Source organism: Mercurialis annua, linkage group LG2, assembly GCF_937616625.2.
Source record: "Mercurialis annua linkage group LG2, ddMerAnnu1.2, whole genome shotgun sequence".
NCBI classification, from domain to species: domain Eukaryota; kingdom Viridiplantae; phylum Streptophyta; class Magnoliopsida; order Malpighiales; family Euphorbiaceae; genus Mercurialis; species Mercurialis annua.
The window spans coordinates 56186621-56211541 of record NC_065571.1 but is presented as its reverse complement, the minus strand read 5'-3'; the positions used below and the strand labels follow the sequence as shown (position 1 = coordinate 56211541).

Here is a 24921-nt window from a genome sequence, read left to right as displayed (position 1 = left end):
TTTTAACATTCTTATAAATATGGTTTTTTTGTTTAAAAAACTTATAAGTTTGTTTTTTAGTATTTTTTATACCGTTTCACTTATCTAATCCCGTATCTTGTGCTTTAATTCATCTTATCTCTTGTTTTTTTTTCCAGTTTTTATTATGTGTGGTCTAGTTATTCCGCTGCATCAGCACGTTTGTATCTCTGTCTCTACTTTAGAAGTTAAAAAAACTTTAAAAATTGAGATATTAGATAGGCTAAAATGAAGAAAAAAAAAAGAATCACATGGGAGGTAAAAGTTCAAGCTCGGAGATCAAATAATATATTAAGCTTACTAGTGTAGTTTATGTAAATGATGGAAACACGTGTTATATCAATCACAATGACTGACTGAGTTCTATGACGGTTTGGCTAAAGATGCCTACTAAGGGACTCGCCTCAAAATAAACCGACGATACGGACGAATCCTAAGAAACTCGCATGTCTAAAGAGTGTGGCAAAACGAACCTCACAGTTAAGATATTGAACCAACCTTTGATGATATCATGATACAATCTTGATAAGAGATCAAGTTTAAAGTCAACTACGATACGATAATTAAGGAGAAAATCTATAAGAATAAAGACTAAAATAGAAAGACATTTCTATTCAGAACTACTACTTGTTAGAAAAAAGAATAAGATCATGCTAAACTAAAAAAATAGAAATCTTTTTCCTACTTCAAAACCTATTCCTTAAAAATTAAAATAATCTATTTTTTATTGGATTCAATTAGGTCAAATCTCACTACTATAAAATATATGAGGTAAATGCGTACCTCTCCCGCTTGAAACCTAAACTGACTTAAATATTAAAGAGTGATAAACCACCGTTCGGTTAACAATCTATCTTGTTTTACAAGTCAGATTCGTCAATCGGAGTTCACAATCCAGCAGTAAATGATATTGTTTTATATTTTTGCATTTTCTAGTAAAAAGAATAATTTTATTTTGTTATTTTTTATTTACCTATATTCATAAAAAATTACATAAACCGAACAATACATTGAATCCGATAATTAAATTTTGAATATAATTTAGAATAACAAACATATAGAATTTTATTGATAAAAATAGAATATAAACCACTTATCAAATTGAATTAGCACGTATACCTGCACTAACTGTTGAACCAGACTCAAAAATATTATTATATATGTAAGAAAGACCACTTTAAACAATTTTTTTATTTATAATTAAACATTCATACTAATTTAAAAATTTATAAAATAATAAAACCAAGCTAACATAAATTCACTTATATATTCATTCATTATCGTAACAATTAAGATAATTATAATATGACTTAATTAAACATTCAAATAATTAAAAAATCTAGAATACGTGTTAAACGATTAATGAATTCTATAAAAAAACTTAAATAAACAACTAAAAATTATGAAAATATTAAATTATTGAAATACAATGAAGGGGAAATTTAACTGTTTTAAAATTATCTAAAGAAAATCACAATAATTACGCAAGTAAATAGAAACTACGTTATGCATAGAAAATTTATAATTTATAATTTTTGAATACTTCAATAGACTAAAAATAGAAAAATTAATTGTAGTTGTCATAAAAAATTGTATTTTTTTAATAATAGAAGAGTGTATACAAATATAAAAACAAGAGAAAATTACGACAAAATTCTAATGGTTTAATGTCTTAAAAATACGAAACATTCGCCTTTAAGATTAATTATAGTCAAAACTTTCAATTAATCCGTTTTGAAAATTAATATCTCAATTATAGCCCATTTCAAAAAAAAAATTAATCAAATTTAAGTCTTTCAAATGGCTATCACACTAATAAAAAATATAATTATTTTCGAAATTGTCTATAACTCACACACATACCTCGCAAACGTGCTAAATAGAGCGATTTTGAAAGGACTGTTTGAAATTAATCTCAAGCATAAATGTTTTAATTATTTAAGATAGCGAATTATAAACATGTTTTCATGAATACTAACTTTCTATTTTTTTTTTCAATTTTTCACATTTTTTAGTACTTTAGTTAGTAGACCAAAAAATAGAAAATTGGTAATTACCATAAAAAAATTATTTATTATTTAATAATAAAAGTGTGTATACACATATAAAAACATGTAACATTACATAAAATTCTAAACACGTTTTCATAAATATCAACTTTCTAATTTCTTTTCATTTGCCACATTTCCTTCCTAATTTTTCCGTTTACCACATTTTCCTTTTAAAAGGTAGCGTGTAGTCTGTAAATACTAGTAGTTCTATTTATCTCTTTATTTTGTTGTTGTAACAAATGATCAATTCACCCTTCAACTTGCCACAAAAATATTAATAGTCATTATCGAACAAAAAGAGTTAAACAGACTCAAAAGTTCTCACTTTCATATCAAATCTACCCTTCTGATATAAAAAAATAACGTACATAGACAATAAAAGCATAAGAACTTAATCTCTACACTTCTAAGTGGAAAAACTCAAAATCAAAATAAATAAACGTGCATGGACTTAAGAATGGCTTTTGCGTTTAACAATTGGCTTATATAAAATTTGATCTCTAAACTTTTACCTTTTTATCCATTTAACCCATAAACTTAATATCTCACCTATCAAACTCTCGAACTTATAAATAGCCTTATTTGATCCCTAAAATTGAGAAATAATTAAACGTTGAACTCCTCCGTATCCACCTAATACTTGAAACACTCTATAAGACTGCGTGTATGGAGATGTTCAATGTTTATTTATTTATCAAGTGTAGGAGTTAAATGAGATTATTTAACAAGTTTAGAATTTTGATAGGTGTGAGACGTTAAGTTTAGTAGTTAGATAGGTAAAATGATACAAGTTAAGGTCAAACTATATATTAAGCCTTTAATAAAAATAGAACAAAGAATAAATTCACTCCCTCAACTTGTTATGAAATATTAAAAAAGTTATTCGACAATTCACACTTCACATGATGGAAACCAAAGTCACTTACACATTTTTTAAACCATTTAAAAGTACTAAGAGCGCAAGTGACTAAAAAATAATTTAAAAGGTTTATGTGATCTTTTTGAATAATTTGGAGGGTTTTATTTTATAGCTTGGCCATAAATAAAATAATGAACTAATTGTCCGGCTGAACTAATTGCCCGGCGATCTAACATAGAACAAGTAGAGATGGGGAACATATTTGTGAAGAAACCTAAAATCACCGACGTTGACCGAGCAATTCTCTCCCTCAAAACCCAACGCCGCAAGCTCGCTCAATATCAACAAAAGGTTAGTTCTTTTGATCCATTTTATATTTTTATTTCTAATCTGATTCTATTTTTTTCTCTGAAATTCGTAATTTATGGTGGATTTTGGATATGGGCATTGTCTGATCAATTTCAAAATTAGACAGTGCAGGAGCGGACCTAGAAAGAGCTTATGGTGGGCAGTTGCCCGCTATTTATTGAAAAAAATTATGAATATAGAATTTAATAGTATAGTTTTTCGACTTAAAATTTATAGCATTGCCCACTTTAAAATTTATATTTTATCAATTTTGGCATCTTAGTACAATCTTGCCTTATGGCTGTGATTCAATGTGTTGATGTTTGTATGTTGTGTATGGTATTTTGTAGCTTGAAGAAGTTATTGAAGCGGAAAAGGAAGCTGCTAAAGAGTTGGTTCGTCAGAAGAGAAAGGACAGAGCTTTGTTAGCCTTGAAGAAGAAGAAAACACAAGAAGAATTGCTTAAACAAGTAGATACATGGCTCATTAATGTTGAGCAACAAGTAAGTTGATTCTTGCTCTTGATCGGTAGCAAATTGTAGAAACGTTGTTAACTCTATATTTTTGTTCGATTCAGTTGGCGGATATTGAACTAGCCAGCAAGCAGAAAGCTGTATTTGAGAGTTTAAAATCAGGTACTGATGCAGTTAAGGCGATTCAAAGCGAGATCAATCTGGATGATGTCCAAAAGCTTATGGATGACACCGAGGAAGCTAAAGCTTATCAAGATGTGGGTTTGATGTTAATTTTTTGTCCTACAATTGTCGTTGATGTTTTATTCGAATATTGGAAGTTTTTATCTTACTCTTATTCTATATAATAATAGTAACAAATTAACATTAGAATGAATATAATCAAACCATTGATCACAACTACTGAACAATTTTTTTGATGGTTTGAGAGTTTACTGTTGTTTTGTCTGGCTATTATGTTTTCCCTTGTTTTCCCTCATTCTCTAATAATTTTTTCAAAAATTTTCTTGGTATAATTTAAGTCTGCTGGAATAAAAAAGTCTAGGTTTTCACGAGCTACGCTGTTTATTTTGTGTTTGTAGGTTAGGGAACTGCTTCATCTCCCCTTTTCTTTTTGTATGAACTTTGCAATGTTTGATGTGTTGAATTTCCATATGCTCATTCCTTTTTTATCCCCTCTCTTTGTGGCACTTCTATAAATAAAATGTTTCACAAACTGTTGCACGGCTGACTTTAGAAGCTTGAATGGTCAAGTAAAATTACATTTAAGTTTAAACTACTGTGAATGCTTCTCATTTTGACTGATTTGCCTACGGGATTTGAAAATGAGGCTGTGAAGATGCATCAAACATGTTTTCTATGTTAGAGTGAATACATTAGCTGCTTTTATTGTCAAAAGCATAGAATACTGTTATTGATAAAGAGACATGTGTGTTAGTCATTGGTGTTAAATGAATGTAATGTGTTCTGCTATAATACTTTATCGAGCAAATGATTTTGCTATTGTTCCTGTGGACCTCTGGCCTGTGAATGTTTTGATATTTTGTCTCAACAGTCAACAGTACCTTTATTGCTTATTTGCTCCCGCTATTTCTTGTTTTTTTTTTTAATATTTTTTCCAAGCTTTGGATTCAAGATCCTGATTTTTGGTGCATTTTTTAAGGAAATTAATGCCATATTGGGGGACAAACTATCAGCAGAGGACGAAGAAGAAGTCTTAGCTGAATTTGAGAACTTAGAAATCCAGGTATGTCCTTTAAAATAAACACATTTCTCAGATATTTTCTTTTTTAATTGATTAAACTGCCACCTTTATTTTAGTTGTAATCATTTTAATCTCTGTAGGTAAATCGCAGTGCTGTTAAACCCGTATATTTCATATCGATGGGTTTGTTTCACTTTAGTGGTATATGATATTGTTGGACAATTAATCTAGAATATGACAGTGGGTTTAACATGTGCTTTTGATGATGCGATCTTTACCCAGAGTGGTGTAGATGGAAACTGCAAAATCAGTTTCCACGAGTTCCATTTTCTATGTTGTTTTTTCTTTTTAAATCATTTTGGCCCTATCCCGGAAGGTGGTGTCCTTTTGGTTCTAGAATGTTGGCCTCGAGGAAAAAGTAGTAAAAATATTATCATATATTAGGAATGAAAAAACTAGGAAATTGATTAATGCAGGATTAAATTTGGGCATCCAAAGTTTATTTAGCCATTTTTACATATTTGATTTTGATTAGATAATTTAATGAACCAATAATAAACTTTTTTAGTTGATTTTAATAGTGTACCTCGTGGTTAGGTACTTAAACCACGAGCATAGCTTTCTCTTCCCATAATTATAAATTATAATTCAATTTTTTCCTCTAGATCTACTCTTACTGCGAACAAGCATTTATGCATTACTGGATTGGGTTGCATTTTTGGCAGACTATTTTTTTTAAACAATTAGTGAGATTATTGGAGAGAATTTAACTTATATGGTCAATGGAAGACTTAACATGCCTTGTTGTTCATATCATGTGACGCTTTAACTTGTTTATTTTTCAGAAAAATATTTTCCTGTACCTGGTTCTTATCTGAAATAAAAAAAATTCCATTTCTATTTTCAGATGGCCGTTGAAGACATGCCAGAAGTACCTACGCCAGTGCCATCCAAGGAGCATGAGGAAAAGTTGGATCTTCCTGATGTACCAACCAAACCACCAGTTGCTCCGCTTGCAGTTGCAGATGAAGACATAATTATACCGACTGAAGCTTCTACGAAGAGAAAAGGTCTTTCTCTCTGTCTCTCCATCTCTCTCATATGCTAATTTTAAAATGTTGTAGCATCTTAAAGGTTACAATTCTCTCAATGCAGTTTTGGAGGAACCATTGCCTGCATAATTTGGGAGCATAGTTAAATCAGCAAACCAGTCACGTGAGGCTTTTGACCATCCTTGATTATGTCATCAACATATTTTTCTTCACAAATTCTTGACTTCAATTTAGCGGAATCTCGCAATTTTGAGTCGCAAACAAACTCGCTAGATGTGTTGATATTGGTAAAAGAACCATATACCGTGTATATATGGTGTTTGCATTAGTTAGGTTTTCAATGCAATAGAACTTTGTTCTCTCGGTGATGTTTCTTGACGTTGTAAATACTAATGCCAGCAGTATACTTACTCCTATTGGCATAGTCTTACTATGCTGGAAGTGTAAGAAATCATACGTGAGCTTCAAATTCGATATGAATCATCTAGCACATAACCTAGTTATGAGATATAAGATGTTCATTTGACAAAAAAAACCGGTAGTCGAGTACCTGTAACATCTCTTAGTGCAGGTCTGCGTCGAAACAGTATTTGAAATGTGTCTGGGACCGAGCTTGAGTTGATTTTGTTTGTGCAAACAGATGAAATTTAAATAAGTCTTTATTCTAGTTAAGCTTTTTGTCCTTTTTTTTTTTTGAACTGTAACTACCTTTTCTATATGATTAGGTCTAAAGACTATTTTAATTCATAGTTTTTAATCTTTATAATTATATTCTAACTTTTAGGGTTGTTACAATTGAGATTAAATTTCAGTAGTATAAAATTTATATGTTGCAAGACACATAGGTGCCTAGTTGGACTATAAATCCTTTATCCATTATTTACCATTCAATCAAACATGTTCTCTTTGGAAAATAAAAAACCACTTATTTTTTTAGAAATCATATCCAAAACAGTATCATCCCTAACCTCGAATATCACACAATTCATCGACTCCCTTCAAGCGCTCGACCAACTCGGAATCACCAAGCTTGTAGCAATTGTAGTTTTCTCCTTTAATCTTGTACCAAAACAGAACAAGTGGTATATGCTCAATTTTACCATATTCATAACCATCATTTTGTTGAATTGCAGCTGCAATTTCTCTTCTTATGTCAGTAAATTCAAGAGACTTGAGATTTCTCAGTAAATGCATACCACATGGTACCTCTTTCAAGTTTGGACAAGGTCCAATCCTTAGCTTTTCCATAACAGGCAATGTTCCTTCATCCATTATTATTTCATTTAGTCCCCTCAATCCAAGAAGATATAGCTGCTTGAGTTTTCGAAACCATCCTTTCTTAAAATGCAGTTTCGCTCCATCGTACCCTTCGTAGAACCCTAAAATAAGAAGATTCGGCAATGTTTGAAGAACTGCCAAAGGATCCTCTGCTAACCTCGACCAATTCATATGAATTTTAACCAAACAGGCGAGTTTACCAATCCACTGTGGCAACTCTCCTACTCGTCCATTTACGTACAAACGTCGGAGCTGTGGAGGAGGATCAGACATTGATTGCAGATCAAGGAATTCCTCCTTAGTTACTGAAGAAACATGAAGTGTCTCAAGGCAAGTCATTTTTTCCAGAGCAGAACACAGAGCCGTCCCGTTTTCGCTTCTCAATTTTTTTATCCCAACTTTTCGCAATTGTGTCATCCTTTGTAGTTCACCAATCAGGCCTATGTCGTGATCTACTTCAATTAAGTAGAGCTTCTGTAATGCTTTTAGACGTCCAATGTTACCTTGCATCTTCACACCGCGTCGGAAATTGGGATTATACGGAACATCATAATTAGAAGAATGAGCCAAAAGATATTTCAGTTTAAGCAGGCTGTTGATCTCAACTGGAAGATCATGTACAAGGGACCATCTCAAATCCAAGGTCTCTAAGTTGCTCAATTTACCAATGGACTTTGGCAATGTCTTAACTCGGGTATACTTTAGGCTTAAATATCTCAAATGCCATAAAGTTCCTATCTCCTTCGGAATGCAATCCATAGGAGCTCCCTCGAAATCCAATAATCTCAAAAGCTCAAAATTTTCAATGAAAGAGCTAATAAGTGATTTTGGCAATTCAGTTGTTACCTCAAAAAGAATGACAGAACGAGTTTGACAATCGCTACTACTTTGAACAAAACTCTTTATTCTGTCATCAATTGAGAGATGTCGGCTTCTGCCCTTCAAACTTTTATAATTCTCAGTAGAAACTTGACGAAAACCCAACTCCCGCGACTGAGAAAGAATAGTATCCCGCATCAAATCATGAATTCTACATTCTCTAGCCTTACCATCAATACTATATCTTGCTACTTGAATAAGGCTTCTATGAATAAGCTCGGTCAAGTATTCTTCAGCAATCTCGTCCGTTGTTCTGCCATGCTTTTCTTCCATGAAACCCTCAGCTATCCACAGTCGCATTAATCTTGAACAGCTGATGGATTGATCCTCCGGAAACAGGCTCAAGTATAGAAAACAAGATTTTAAGTAGCAAGGCAAATCATAGTAGCTTAGAGATAAAATCTTGGTTATATTTGACATACGTTGATCATTTGCCAGGAATGAGCTAAGGCCATCATAAAGCTTTCCCCATCCTAAAGCGGACTTCTGCTTAGTTGCCAATAGACCACCAATTGTCACAATTCCAAGAGGCAAGCCTTCACATTTATCGACAAAGGCACGAGACACCTCTTGGAGTTCCGATGGACAATTTCCGCCATTTGACTGGAAAGCCTTCTTACAGAAAAGGTCATAAGCTTCTCTTTTAGGCAGAGGAGAAAGTTTAAGGATATGGTAAAATGAAGACTCATTAGAAGAAGGGGCAGCACCTTCGTTACGAGTTGTGAGTAAGATTCTACTTCCTTTATTAGAATCAGGTAAAGCATTCTTTATATATTCCCACAAATCAATTCTCCAAACATCATCGAAAACCACGAAGTACCTCTTTTGCGATAAATATTCTCTCAATTTACCAATCAGTTGTATCTCTCTCATTGTGTTGATTCCTTCAAGATCAGGCAACGTCTTTTCTCTTTGGAATTGACTTATCATGGTCCGTAGTAGCTCCTCCGTGTTGTAAGATTGAGACACTGTAATCCACGCCTTGCAATCAAAATGCAAGGCGACAATTTCAGAATCATACACTTTGCTGGCGAGAGTTGTCTTCCCTAGCCCTCCCATTCCCACCACGGAGATGGCTGCATTTTCGGAAGTTCCATCTACTAATATGCTTATCAATTCAGCTTTAACAGAGTCAATACCAACAACTTCAGTTTCCTCAACGAAAAACGAATGCACTCGAGGGTCATGCCATGCGCCATTTCCATCACTATTTCCTTGCTTTGACGTAAAGTCGAAGCTGTATCTATCACTTCTCTCCCTTATTTCAACTATTGATTTCTTGATATCCTTTATTTTTGAGGCTAATCCATGACGACGTTTCAAATTCTTCACAACGCCGGTGACATTGTTGAAATAGCCATGCTGATTTCGACGCCCCAACAAATGAAGCACATATTCATCAATTGTATCTTCTATTCGGAAAGCAACTTGTCTCACTTGTTTAACCCAAACCCTGACTCGCCCATCCACGTTCTCCTGATACAGCCTCGCGTCTGCATCTCTTAGGAATGATTCAATACTCTCCAATTCATCTTTCACATCTTCAACCTCTTTATGAACGCCACTCAGCAGTTTCAGCTCTCCAGTTAGCAATACATCTAACTTGTTAATTGCCCAACCCACCGCAGCTTCAGCCATTTCACACTACGAGACTCCTCACAGCACAACTCCAGCTCCTAACATAATTCATAAGTTAACAAATCAAATCTAAAATAGTATGTAATTATGTAGCACCGAAAAACCGGAACGTAACACATCAAAGGTATACAATTTGTATAAACGCTGAGCAGCAATCTGCTAAGATCGTGGGTTCAATTCCTCCTACCGAAACAAAAAGTGGGAATGTATATACAATTCATTTTTTGGTGATTATAAGAGGTTAAATAATTGACTTAAGGATTGAATGTAATAATTAAGATTAATAACAAGAAAGCTCATAAAACCAATTAAATTGACCTTGTAATGATCAAGATGCAAAAAATATAGAACAACCAATGATCAAACAACTGTAAATTCAAAGGGATGAATACATAAGCAAGTAAAGAGTTTGATTTAAGACTTACCTTTCTACTATAAATCCTTTTAGAACATAGTTACTGTCAAAGATGAAGAATTTGAAACATAGTATCAGTCTTTTTTTATATTGCAAAGTCCAAAGTCCAATGGTTGATTTCTCATTACTTAAAAGAAATTTATGAAAATGTTGGTCCTTGTACTTTTGTTTCTTTTGATATTAACTACTCATACTTTTACTTATTTAGACTGAGTCCTATGTTTCTATGTTTCTATTTTTGTCAATTTTGAATCATTTCTCATGACTAGAAATTCTTAGGTGGACATAGTCCACCACGTGATCCTATTACTTTAAAACACATTATTAAAATGATGGCATTAATATAATTTATTTATTAAAATTATTTATTTTAAAGTAATTAGCTCAGTTCATGAATGACGTGGTAGTGCATGCATTTCATACAATACATTGTTACTTATATGTTTGCATTGCATCAACAGAAAGACTGCCCATCTCTGCAAATCGAATTGAAAAATTTGAACCAAGTAGAGATGACTTCGGAAAATACTCTATTTTCGGACATTAATTTCATGTGAATGCGCTTTGCTTTGTTCAGTATTTACTGTATTTAGTAGCAGAACCAGAGTTGAGCTTGACACCAATTATCATTCAGCTCATAATTCAATCATAAGCTGGTGAGATCAGTAGCGAGTAACTTTTAATTTTCTGTTTCGTTTGATCGAAAATTCCTGAGATGACAAGTCATGACAGTTATAAAATTTACACATCTAATTTAGTCACTTGCTCTGCTCAGACTCATTCAGAATACAAGGAAAAGTTCGCAGGGTGCGATATCATAATGGTAAACGATAAAATTATTTATTAAATTCCTGAAACGGCGTTCTATCAGGATGAAGGCGAACTAAATGGTTGTGTGTAAATGCTGATTGAGTTTCGGAAAAATATATCGAACCCGACTGAGATTGCTCCTCATAATACAAGTCCTGAAGGTGAAGAACCCTCAGAAACACCTGTAAAGGAACCTGCGAAGAACAGGTTATTAGCCAAAACGACACCAAACCTTTGTACTTTGTATCAAAATGATACCTTTTTTTAAATGGCCTAATCACTCAAAAACCCCTCACCTTTAAACTTTTTTTCCATTCCACCCCGACGTTGAAAATTTGTCAATTTTACCCACTTTTAAATTTTCCGTTTTCAATTGTACCCCAATATTTTAATTTTTGTTAATTTTTTTACTTAAATTATGAAATCATTCAATTAATTAAGTCTAAACATGAAATTAAATTCTTTTTTATTCAAAAAAGTACAAATAAGTCCTTTATTTTTAAAAACTAACTAAAAACTATAATCAAATTAACACTAATTTAAATTCTTAATTAATTTAACTAAATTTAAATAAATCTTAAAAATATACAATCAATATATGCGAGACATGAAGAATGTTTTAAACAAATTTCCAAACGCAATAGACGTTAATTTAATTTTTCAGGGTACAATTGAAACACAAAAATGTAAAATAGGGTAAAATCGACAAATTTTCAACGTCAGGGTATGATTGGAAAGGGGCTAAAAGGTCGGGGTTTTTTTAAGACATTAGGCCTTTTTAAATTTATATCTTTTGGTACCGTAGTTTTTGTAGAATCTCCAACTTCGACAGATGCCAATACTGAACATTGGTACATTGGTCAATTTTACAAAATAATTAGGCCGATTGAGTTACAGCTTGTTGATATCTAATGCATATGAGTCCACGAATATCTTAAGATGTTTTGATGATGTATTGAATATTTCAATGAATATTTTTATGTAGAAGTAGAAAAGTATAGTATTATCATATAGTTAGGTGTTTTAGATTGGATACATGAGTCTTATTATAAAATGAACTTCAATTTTGGATAAAAAAAACAGACTCTTGTTCATATGTACTAACGATACAAGAAATTTCTTATAGTTTAAAGGGACATTTTTAAAGTTACCTAAAAATACAAAAATAGTCCCAAAACTGAAAGTATTTAGTCATATTTTAAAATTTCTAAATATTTATCTATTTACTTCGCATTTTCAAATGGTTTCTAAAAAACACAGTTTGAAACTATTTTGAAAACCATTTCTAATGGGGTTTTAGACGGGTTCAAATGGTTTTTAAAAATAATAATTTGAAACCGTTTTAAAAATCTGTTTGTAGCATAGCTTCAAAAGGTTTCAAACAGTTTCTAAATGATTATTTTAGAAACTGTTTTTAAAACAGTTTCAAACAGTTTTACAAAAACGAGTGTTCTTATAAAAATTTTATAATAAAAAAATAATTTTCAGAAAAAAAGAGTAAGAAAATAAATTTTCAAACCCGAAGTATTTTTAGCAGATACTTTTAAAAACAGAACCAATATTTTTGATAAATACTCTAGTTTAAATTGGGCTAATTGGACCTTAATATAACATATAATGGTCTTAAAAATTGATTGATCCATGGTCGTATAAGTGGATCGAGCCTCCAAAGCCTAGTATCCATTAATGAGTAGTTAGAAAATTATCCTTTTTTATACTAACAAGTGGAATATTCTTCTTATATTTAATCAATATAAAACATTTAGAGAGGTACCAACCATTATGATATTTTAATTGGTGTTGCATATTATAGCTCGTTGATTTCTGCATGATTAACTTCTAGATCTCATAAAAGTTCTCAAAAAAAATTAAAATACATTATACGGATTTTAAATTAGTTTGCATGTTTTATTAGTTTGTGCTTTTGATTTATACTTTTGGCTTTGAGTAAGAATGTTAAGATATTTTAACTTGTTAATCTCCTGTAAAAGTTTTCAAAATTTTATTTTATATTCTCTTTGACCAGTTTTGCGACCCAATTAGTTTAAAAAAAAATTATTTATCAATTTTCTTTCTGTGTTCTTTGGCTTGTTAGAGTTAATATTTTTATTTAATTTCCTTTTTGTTTGGATCACATATGGAGCGCAATATCGTTTTTTACTTCTTCTATTCAATAAAATTGTCTATTTTTATTTAAAGTATTTTATCTAGTTTCGGAAAATAACTAATTTTTAAGATTAATTTTTTATTTTTATTTAAAATTCGCCAATAAACTAATATGTATTGCTATCTATTAAAATATATATAAAAAATGAGAATTAATAATTATGTTAAATAAATATATAATAAAAATGGATTTTTTATTAAATTTCATAATATTAATTATATTTTTTATAACGATATAGTAATGAAAAAGTGAACAACTGAGACGGAAAAAGTATACTTTTAGCTTATTTAATTGTCCGGAAAGTGTGGAAAATAAAACTGTTTATACCGATGAATTATAATTCAAATAATATAAATACTCCATCCTTTTAATAATATATATAAAAAGTGGGTTATATATATATATATGCTTGGCTGGTATTAAGTTTATTTTAATTCAAAACCGAGTTGGACCTTCTATGTGGAATCATTTGGAAAACGCAAGCAATGAAGTAGATCACAATTTTTTATTTATATATTTCAATTTGAAATCAATCAAACGTGGGCTAGGGGTGGTTTATTAATTGTTTAACAAGAAACCTCATGGAGAATATGTAATTTAAAGTAACTTAAAAAAAAGACACATCTTAAGCACAAGGCATATTTTTTTTTAAAGCAACTAACCATTGGATGCTCTACGTATAAAGTAACCAAATAGTAATTAATAATGTATGATATTTTATTGGAGGTTTAATTTTTCCAATAAACTATATAATGAAAAGCTAAATACTTTTTTACATCAATTATAAAAATAATAAACTATTATTTAAATAGATGGATGTGTTAATGTAGAAACTAACTTCTTAAATTTTCATAAAGCCATGATTGTTATACTATTTATAAAAACAAAAATATAATTTATGTTATTGCCTCGAAAGTTGACATTACTACCTCCCAATTTTTAAACGTGATTATAGTGATTTTATAATGGTCCGAAGGTTATTTCTAGTTATGTTTAATATAATCAAATTTAAGTTTATTTTACGTGAATATTAATAATTAAATTTATTTATAATTAATTATTTCATCAATTACTATCAATAAATTTCATATGACACTAATATATATATTTTTAATTTTTTTTATCTGAATGTCTAGTATGAACAAAACAGCTAAAATAGAATATTATTATTATTATAAAATTTACGTTCCTTTTAATATATAACAACTGGATAATTCTGGATGTTGATACAATTTTTTTATTATTTCCACTTTTGACTTTAGGGTTATTTTTTTATTTTTAAATATACATTGCTAACATGCATATGAGCTGTTTAATGAGCATAAAATATTTTGGGTTATTATTTTAGGCATTAAATTAATAGGTAATGTTGAGTAAATGAGTTGCCTTCTATTAAATAAATATTGATGTTCTGAATGGTAGTGCCTGACAGATGCAATAATGCATATTGCTTATAAAATATTCGCCCCACCCAATAAAGAGATATATTAATATAATATGTCATGTGAGAAATGAAATCTATAAATATAAATTTTGTATTAAAAGGTATTATGTGATTAAATTATGATCTTATTACGATTCTTTCTCCAATAACGTACTCCCTCCGCCCCGTTTAAGAAGGGACATATCCCATTTTTATTTGTCCCATCTAAGAAGGTCATATCGTGTTTTCTGTGCCAATTTATATTGAACTTCCACTTTTATCCCTTTAGTTATTTTAATATGCATTAAATGTAACTCAATTTACAATACATTTATTCTATTATTAGGAGAAACCATACTAATTAATAGGGGTAGATATGACAAAATAAAATATTGTCTTATTTTATTAATATTTATGCAAAACTCATTTGTCCCTTCTTAAACGGGACGGAGGGAGTAATAACCATTGGTATTATTTTATAGTTTTTATTTTTTTTATTGTTTTTATTCTGAATTGCAGTGCTTGGCTAGTACTTTTAAATGGAATAAGAAAACAAGATTAATGGGGAAAAAATCGAAATTGTTTTCTATTGTTATATAAATTTAATCAATTAGGATGAACTTAATTAAGCCTAATTTTTTTTAAGCTAGAAATATATTCTAATCAATGGGCTAAGGGGTAAACCACCACAAACTTGTTCCTTATAAAATACAATCCTACGAGGACCGAGGGAACGGTTGGCATACACATGATTATCATAGGCAACAAGAGAAATTTATCCAAAATGCTATCTTTTTCGGTCTAACATAAAATATTCTGAACGGATTCCAATTATAAAACAGCATTTATAAATCATTTACATTCAGAATAATTTCTATTAGAATCTAATAGGTGTCTTAAAAATTTATAATTTCAAATTTTAAACAATTACAAACATAAGTACGATTTGAACTTACGATCTCACTTAAATTCGAAGAGCGCTTTATCAATTCACCACTATCTTGAAATTCATCATAAATTCTATAGTGTTTATAAAAATGGTAAAAATTTCATTCTTTACATTAAAATTAAAAACAAATTTTTTTTCTCTCTACTCAACTCTCTCAACTCGCACATAAGGATTGCAAGGTCGGAGGTTCGAACCCCGACTTTCGCTCAGATCGTGATTTGCCTGTTTTAACTTTTAAAAAATATATATTAACTCCCGTTAACCTCCGCTAACAATTAATTCTAGAATAGGTCTATCTCTAATAAAAAAAAAACCTCTCTCAATTCCCTGGTCTAAATTCTGGCCACACGGTCCATGTTGGGAGGTGGATACCATTGAACCACACCTTGCCTCCAAAAACAAATTTGTAGCTGCACATTCTTGGTGACTATTATTTAGTCGAAAAATCATCTCTTCACCTCTAACTCTGTAACTTTCATAATAAATAAATGATTTTGTAGTACTATATTGTTAATTTTAATGTTGTTTTTTCTCTTTTGTTTTCAATTATCTATCTTATCTGAATTTTATTTTTCTCCAAAAGCGAAGATTTTGTAAAATATCATCTGAAAATCGTTCCGCAACAAGTGGATCGTTGAATCTATATTTGTTTGGAGATTAGTCTACAGATATAAAATTTTACAGCTTGATTAACCTTTTTATTATAGATTTATATTTTTTGAGATTTGTAAGTTAATTCCCATTTTTTGAATTTTTCGTATATCATGACTTCATCTTTTATATTATTCAATTTTAAATTATTTTTCTATTTCCAATTTCAATTATATCAATCTGTTCAAATTTAAGCAGGAAACAAATTCTAATATACCCTTCATATAACTTCATGTTTGGATTTTTTGATGATAAAAATTAAATTGGAATATATAGGACATATTTGAATTTTGTCCACTAATTTGAACTAATGACTACAGTTGAAATTGAAAATTGGCTAAAACTGAGGTTTTTAAAAAAGCGAGGCCATAAATAAAAAAAGTCAAAAAGATGAGATATTTTGGATGATTAACTCTAAATTATTACTCTCATTTGGTTAAATCTATTTCTACATCTAATTTTTCAGAATTTATTTAATATTTTGGATGATTAACTCTAAATTATTACTCTCATTTGGTTAAATCTATTTCTACATCTAATTTTTCAGAATTTATTTAATAGATTATTTTAGGAGGTGTTTTAGATATTTATAATGCTCTTGCTTTGCTGTAATTATTTAAACTGATATTGTGGGTGCATGGCGAAACCAAATTATTTTTCAGCCCAGACTTAATTTCTAATTCACTTGTAATTTTCCAGTTGGAGCGTAACTTTTATCTAACTCTGAATTTACTATAAATCTACCTCTATTTAAAAAATTATTTCTATTTTTAGAAGAAAAAAAAAGGTTCCAGTCGAGACTAAAATCTACCTAGCCTAAGAATAGGTATGTCCCTCTGTGATTAGATTTGAGATTTTTATAGTCGATTTATCAACAATAGTATATTATCTTTTGGTAAAAATAAATAAATTAGTTGCTTGCTTATTACTTTTTCATCGTCACTTGTTGTTATTACTTTATATAAATTTGCATTTGACCCTTTCACAAAACTTATTTAATCTTACTTTAAACGTTGCTGCAGATGCAATAGTTTTTAAAAAATAAATTTAATTTTTTTTGTCACTGTACGATTATTTGTATAAAATATGTAAAGATTCTTTTGGCTTATGGTTTGCCTACATTGATGATCAATATAATAATCTGTTCATTTAAAACTTGTCAGATTGCAATTTGGTCTTACTTTTGAGTCATTTAATTATTCAATCAAAGTTTTGTAAGGATTCAAAGGTCAGTTTTTATGTAAGCATGTGATAGAGTACTTATAAATTAATTTAACCTTATTTATATAATTAAATTACATAATTCTTTTTATCTATTAGTCCCTTGAACTTTCTAATTTATATGAAAGTCTAAACACAATTTAAATCTAATTTTTTTCCATAAAATATCAATTACAACTAAATCTTGTAATTTTACAGTTACATCCTAACCTTTAAATTTATTGTGGTGGTTTCCCGCTATCAATTTTGGTATAAAATCCTTTACCTATTTTCTTATACTTATATTTTTTTTTAATTTTCTTACTTCATGTACTTAAACTTTAACAAATATTAAAAAAATAAATTGAAGCCATGAAATTTTATACTAATATAATGTTTGTTTATGCATATTAAAAATATAATTTTAAGCATCAAATTGAACTTTATTATTGTTTAATTAAATCCTTTGATTTAGTTGAATAACACCAAAATTGAACAAAATGACTAAAACGTCAATGGAAACAAAAATGGAGGACTATACCGTTTGATTTTCAACTAAGAGGGACAAAAATGTGAATTATGACAAATATGGAGGACCCGAGAGTAATTAATTTATTAATTTATTCTGTAATGAGTAATGATGCCAGATCTTAAGTTTTCAATAAGTAATACAATCATGGGTCCAACTAGGAAGTTAATTCATTTAGTTTTGAAGTTTGAATGAAATTTTCAGCATCAGCAATGCAGTGGTCATTCTCAAACAAAGTTTCTACAAGTCCTCAATTATTATCATTTAACTCTGATGTGGAAGAAAATCCAAGAAAAAGTGTTTATGATTCTACCAAGCACCAATTTTCCAGCATGGCGCAGGTTAGTTTTATCCATTATCTTAATTTTTTTTGATATTTCCTGATATTGTTGAATGAAAACTTGTATGAGTTCTGCGATTTTACGTTTCGTTTTCGGAAATGATTCTTTAGCTAGGGAGTTCTTTTTGTGCATCTTAAGAATATTTTCAGTTAACTGTTAGTCAAATGACAAGGCAGGTTGATTTTTCTTTTTCGGACCATTGACTTTTTACATAAATTTGCCGAGATTAAATTTGTTATATTTTAGGCTTTGTTTGGGAGAGAAGACATTAAAGTAAAGTACGGGTTTTTAAAGTAAAGTAAAGTACCGTAAGGGACGGTAAAGGAAGGTAAGGGTTGTGCATAACCCTTCCATGTTTGGGAAAATAATAAAGTAAATGAAGGGTTTATAGAAAATATCAGTTAAAAATAATCCAACACCCCAACATGGGGGGTTGGCATATGAGGGTTGAGGGGGGTTGGGAAATATTTTTCAACCCCTCAAAACCTTTAAAAAAAATTTGCCAAACAGGGGTTGAAATTTTACAACCATTCCCTTCCCTTCCTTTCCTATCTCAACCCCTAATCCAAACAATACGTTAGTAATCGAACTTTTATTTTAAAGATTACTATAAGAATTCATGCTAGCTATATAGCTTATGTTGCGACGGTAACCATGCAAATTTCTGTCGCCATATAAGTAATTATTAGCCTGAATTCCTATAGTAACCTCCCGTTTTTATGAAAATAAAAGTTGGATTGGTGATCGTTATATAATTTTTATTATAATTTTTTACGAATTGCAGAGTGTTGATAGAAAGAATTATGGAAGAACAAGATATTGTATGCAACGTTTTGATGCATATTCAAATCCAAATCCAAGTCCGCAAATGAACATATTCCCGGTTTCCACCCAACAAAACCAAACAATTAGTATTTCTATGAATCCTGTTTCGCAATCTTGTTATGGTTCCGTACCGATTATAAGCTCTGTTTCGGTCCATCCCACACCAACTTCCGTTGTTGGGACTACTGATCTAATAAGGTATATCTAAATCTAGTTGTGTATTACTCCCTACATCATCAATATATTATACTTATGACTGAATTTGCTGGGATAAAATTGCAGAAATGGTTCGAAATCATCGGTAGCAGCACCGTCGCAGTTGACCATATTCTACGGCGGATCTGTATGTGTTTACGATGATGTTTGCCCCGACAAGGTATCACTTTGCTGCTCTCTACAATTTTGTTAGTTATTTTTGTCAAATAACATATTCACCAAAAGTATTAAATGTAAACAGTATATGTTCACTCTATCTTGTACTTAATTATTTAAGACAAATTGTATATTTCTATCTACAATTATAATGTGTATGCCAAATATATCATAATTTTGAAACTATGCGAGTTTGATTCATCAATTTTTGAGTGTTGCAAAATATATTCATATATAATTTGTAGCTGATGTGTCGCGATATGATATATGTCAAGATAAGTTTTAAACATATAAGAGTAGTATTGCGCCATGTAACTCTAAACAAGTTGTGGATACATTTAATGAAAGGCAAAGAAAATAATAAGCTAAAATGGAAAATTTTGCAATCATATAGTATATTTGATAAACAAGCTATAATTGTGGATATATAAATAAATTTGCCATTATTTAATTTATTAACTGGGGTTGTCAAAAATCAAACTGTAGACTTTTTAATCATAGAACTTCACCAAAACACATTTGAAGTATTTGGTGGTTTTATTATTACCTCTGAATTTTTATTGAATTGGCCATCCAGGCTCAAGCAATTATGCTGCTGGCTGGACATGGATCGCCATCGACACCTCGAGTGCAAGAACCGATTACGAGGCCTTCTTCTGTCGATGGTTATATCGGTCATAAAGTCCGTACAACGTCTCCATGCTCAGGCCTCTCAAGCCCCATGTATGTCACTTCTAGTGGCACCACAACGATGAAATCACCTGTAGCTTTAGCTTCCGTAAGTAACCGAACAGAACCCTCCCAGGCAGTTACTTCTGTAGGGCCTGGTGCTGCAATTCTGTCTCCAGCAGGTGTGGCCTCAATCTTTAGTCCTAGCTAATTTTTCACTATTGAGTTAATCTGTTTTGTATAAAATGTTAAGAAAATACTGTTCGTCTCTGCAGCAGCTGTTCCGCAAGCTCGTCAAGCATCATTGTCTAGGTTTCTCGAGAGGCGAAAAGAAAGGTATGAATAGTTTCTTTCCCAACTACAATGGTTTATCATTTTTAATAGCTATGTTCATGGAAATAGAAACGCTGAAACATATTATGCTGATATGAAAAGTACCGAAAACGTTATTAATATAAAGTTTCGGAGTGTCAAAAGCATTTCGAAAAACGAAAATAAAATACTGTAATATAAATATAAAGTTTCAACGAATGAGTTATAGCTCAAATGGTATAAGCGCTAGCACTCTGCTACTCAAAGTATCTCACCTTGGCTTTTATTTTCTGTATGCAAACAGGATAACGAGCACCTCTCCGTACAATATGAAGAACAAATCTTCAGATTATAGTGCTAATGGATCAGAAAACGCGGGTTTCTCTACCGGTTCTTTCTCTTCTTCAAGTCATCATCAGTTAGCAGTAAATGAGAGTGGAAAAACCAAAATAATGTACTCTATACCTATGTAATGAAGACTAATCTTCAACATCTTTTTTTAAGTTCAATTCTTTTCACTCAAAATCATCTCATAGGTCTATGTTTTTTTTGTCCAATTCTGTAGTTAATATCATTTTTATTAACATAAGATGATATTCTTTTTGACATAAGAAGTTACTTTTAATTCTATGCTCATTTTTGTTCCCCATTCTACTCCAATTAAAATAAAAGAGTAGTCGGTTTGTTTCTCGAGTATTAAACACGTAGATTTGCGCCTTTAATCTAGTATAAGTTCTTGTGCAGTTATGAGGGTGGACTATATCCGAAATACGCATTTGAATAATATGATTCTCTTATTAAGTCGTGGATTCGATTACTTCCACAAGCACTCCCCTTCCACAATTATATAAAAAAAATATACTTCGAGTAAAACAAACAGAAACAAAAAAGAATCGATAAAAACACATAATTAGATTTACGGTATATGATTAAATTATGATTCTCTTATTAATTTCCGATGTAAAGTAATTACATGAGGTGTTCCTATTTTCTAGCAAATCAGACAAAAATGAAGGCATAATTCTAAATAGAAAGTGCATACAATATACAATACAATCCAATTAAGTAGGATAAATAAATATATCGTTCATCTACTATATAAAGACTTGAAACATGATTTATGACTTGGATCTTTCTACTTTCTGAATACAATACTTCAACTCCTTTTGGATGTTAATCCTTGAGGGTGACAATACGATGTCGTTCCAAATCGAACCCACGGCGCAAGCCGGATTCGGAGATTTGTAAAGCTCATAGATAGAGTCTGCTATCTCATTCAAGCTACCAACCCTTTTCAGACACTCTATTTCATCTGGATCAACTAGCAATGTCTTGTCTCTTTCTTTCCATCCTATCAACTTTACATTGTTCATTCTTGTGTTAGTAGTAGTACCACATATATGCAAACACTTTTCTTACAGCATGAATTTTCTGATTAATTATGTAGGAATATTAAATTTTATCGAGTAAAAGGTCAATCCGGTTTCTGAATTTATGATTCCAGGTCAAATAATGACCAAAAGTGAGTTATTTAATTTTGAGTCACAAACTCAGAGACCACTCTTTACTCAAATTGTATCCTAGTAATCAATTTGAATTTTTATTTCAACTCAAATCACTTTAATTCAGATCAAAGTAAAATGATTATAGTGTTATATTAGGTGTCACGTTAAATGGCGACTAATATGACGACAAACGTGACAGTATATTTTAAGAATATGATTCACGTGATCGTCATACCAGATCGAAAAGTGATAAGGTATCATAGCTTGTATATTATGTACCTTAGGAACGCCTTCCAAAGCATTGGTGCAATATAGCCTAGCATTGTCAACCAATTGGCAGTAAGTTAGAAATGCATTTGCAAATCTCTTGTGAGATTTCAGCTGTGAATTCACCCTTACAGCTCTCCTGCACATTATAGCTCTCCTGTATGCACCCAATTTAGTTAATCCTCAGCGAAAAATAACCTCGTTTAACCCATTATATAGCATTGATGTGACAAAAACTACATACCTTATGCCTCTCACAACAGCCAAATAAGCATCGCAAACAACCCCGACGAGCTCTATTCGATAAGGTTTTCGCTTTTTATTCCCATCAAGAAGTGGTTGTTCTTCTTCCATTTGCTCCCAATAGTTCTCAATTATGCTTCCATCGCTTTCCTCCTTGTACCCAACTCCCATACGGTACCGTCTTCGGTGCACATTTCGGGCCATTGTTATGGTCTGCACAACAAACGGTAACCACGACAGGGTCCCGTCCATGATCACGTCTCGCCCTTCATTTAACGCGGTCACCAAGAGTGACGATGCTGCATTTGTCGATGATTGGTGCACCAACTCAGCTGTTTGAATCATATCAGCGTGGCCTCTAGAGCTGAGGGCTCTATAGATGACATCTGATTCTTTGAAGGCATCTGCTTCAATGATCACTGCATTGCCTGCTGCTCCTGCCCAGAATGGTCTGCTCATCATCCACAAAATCATCGCACGTTATCAGTTGTTTTATTCATTTGTTACAGTGGCGGAACCAGAAATTTTAATCAGACGTACTCTTTGAGAATGTCCTTGAGCACCGTACTCTTGCCAGCGCCCATTCCACCGCCCATGAAGAGGAGCACGGGACTTCTATCAGAGTGAGCCACCGGAGCCATGACCTCCGTGCACACTGAGTCATCACTTGATGCTAGTCCCATTGCTTTCATTTCCTCCACTAGTGTATTGAACACCCTTGCTACCTTCAAATTTTTCGTCACCCTCTCGAATCTTTGCTCCCTGAATTACGAAACAGAGAGAAACAAAATAATTTGTTGGCATGCTATATAGCTCAAATGTATACGCGCTTTGCAGCATTCTGTTAAAGTCGTGAATTCAATTCCTTCCAAATACGCTAAAAATCCCTGTCCGGATCCCAATGATAAAGAAAAAAAAACATATATACTATCTAATACTTACCTTGTTGCTGCCATTACAATGTGCTTGAATTTTCTTTTGGGTTCTGCATCAGCACTAAATACCTGAAATATCCATGAACAACAAAATAAAAATCTTATTATATTATGTCTTGTCACATTTTATTAAAAAAATATAGCATTTGTATTGTTAAAACTACGGAAAATTCTTATCTAAACCCGGTTTTCATAAATTCATTTTCATAGATGAATTAAAAACACAATTTAATAGATCTTAATTATGCCGGATCCATGGTTACCTGATGCATGATAAGATCAGCATGACTCCAATGGAATGCAAAATAGCTAAGAATGCACCTCTCTAACTCCTCTAAAAGCTTCACAAATAGCGAATCTGCTTCCGCTTCTTCGGCGAAAAATGCGAAAATATCTTCTTCGCAGCTTTCGCTTTTCCGAATATATTCTGCAGCTAATTTGCAGAGATGTGGACATTCTCTTCTATCCTTAAATCCCATTTGCCTTGCTGCACAATCAACAATCACATCGGTTTAGATTATATTGCACGAAAACTTTTCGAAATCTATATGTCCGCATTTTGTTTTCATTTCATGAAACGCCTAAATTTTATATTTATAACATATTCTTATAAAAAAAATATCAAAAATATCATTTGGTCGTATTTTCTTTCAGCATTTTCCGTTTCAACGTTTCTGTTCCCGTGCAACATTGGAATTTGATTATAAGAGAAATTCAAACATCATTATCTATGAATGAAAATTATTAGATCAAGTATTTACCTACATAATGAGGGAACCTTTCAAGCTTTTCATTTTTGCCTGCGCGGGCTTTATGTTTTAAACGAGGGACGATCTTCCGATCCTTTTTTAGTCGGAGACGATAATGCACTATCGCTGCGATGAACAACCCGATCGAAGACGCCACAAAGATCTGAGTGAACGTTGGTTTGTTGTTATAATCTAAAAAACAAACAAAAAAACCTTTAAGAATAATAATGTAGAAATAAAGAAAATAAATGTGAGTTTTTCATGCATAATCTAATCAATTAATTACCCCTCTCCATGTCTGAGAAATCCAGGGTATAGAGAAGTTTTGATTTGATTTAATGAAGTTTTGAAGATTGGAAACAAATTTTTCATTGCTTTTGATTACTTCCTAGTTACATGCTAATCTTTATATTTTTGTGTTACATGGCATCTCACTTGCATTAATTTTGTGGATGAGAGGGTATTTAGATAATGTGTTTTGGAGACATAATATTATTATTTGATGCATTCACAATAAAGTAGGAGATATATATGTTTTGACATGTTTTCCATTATTTTTTAAAGGCTTAATGACGTAAAAAAATCACCAATGTTAGCGTGTTTTACAAATTTAACATAAACTTTTAATTTTGATAAGTTAATACATCAACTTTTGATTTTTTACAATTTTAACACCGACCAATTTTCCGTCAGAAAAATGCTGATATGGACACCGGAACAGTGTTTATTCCGGTGTACACATCATCATTTTTCTCTATT

General features: G+C 31.3%; 4 protein-coding genes across 5 annotated transcripts; 2 read left to right on the top strand and 2 right to left on the bottom strand.

Moving 5' to 3' along the window:
* Positions 1–3122: 3122 nt before the first annotated feature.
* Positions 3123–6677, top strand: LOC126669530 (vacuolar protein sorting-associated protein 20 homolog 2-like). Its single transcript, XM_050363019.2, has 6 exons — positions 3123–3279; positions 3627–3779; positions 3854–4006; positions 4912–4995; positions 5861–6023; positions 6109–6677. The coding sequence occupies exons 1-6, from the start codon at positions 3178–3180 to the stop codon at positions 6132–6134; spliced, it is 681 nt and encodes a 226-aa protein (XP_050218976.1). The 5' UTR covers positions 3123–3177; the 3' UTR covers positions 6135–6677.
* A 123-nt stretch (positions 6678–6800) lies between these two features.
* LOC126669529 (disease resistance protein RPM1-like) lies at positions 6801–10302 on the bottom strand. The gene is made up of 2 exons (XM_050363018.1): positions 10226–10302; positions 6801–9838 (listed from the first exon to the last, which is right to left on the bottom strand). Exon 2 carries the CDS (start codon positions 9798–9800, stop codon positions 6969–6971), a length of 2832 nt encoding a protein of 943 aa, XP_050218975.1. The 5' UTR covers positions 9801–9838; positions 10226–10302; the 3' UTR covers positions 6801–6968.
* A 7766-nt stretch (positions 10303–18068) lies between these two features.
* LOC126666713 (protein TIFY 6B) lies at positions 18069–21112 on the top strand. Of its 2 annotated transcripts, none has more exons than XM_050359565.2 (6): positions 18069–18285; positions 19070–19308; positions 19393–19486; positions 20060–20333; positions 20430–20487; positions 20768–21112. In XM_050359565.2, the coding sequence occupies exons 1-6, from the start codon at positions 18136–18138 to the stop codon at positions 20934–20936; spliced, it is 984 nt and encodes a 327-aa protein (XP_050215522.1). In that variant the 5' UTR covers positions 18069–18135; the 3' UTR covers positions 20937–21112. The 2 variants fall into 2 exon arrangements, with proteins under 2 accessions (XP_050215522.1, XP_050215521.1); XM_050359564.2 differs by having other exon boundaries at positions 18070–18285; positions 20427–20487.
* Positions 21113–21389: 277 nt separating this feature from the next.
* On the bottom strand, positions 21390–24633 carry LOC126666712 (calmodulin calcium-dependent NAD kinase-like). Its single transcript, XM_050359563.2, has 8 exons — positions 24449–24633; positions 24175–24354; positions 23677–23900; positions 23421–23482; positions 23019–23240; positions 22480–22929; positions 22248–22392; positions 21390–21821 (listed from the first exon to the last, which is right to left on the bottom strand). The coding sequence occupies exons 1-8, from the start codon at positions 24456–24458 to the stop codon at positions 21582–21584; spliced, it is 1533 nt and encodes a 510-aa protein (XP_050215520.1). The 5' UTR covers positions 24459–24633; the 3' UTR covers positions 21390–21581.
* Positions 24634–24921: the final 288 nt, after the last annotated feature.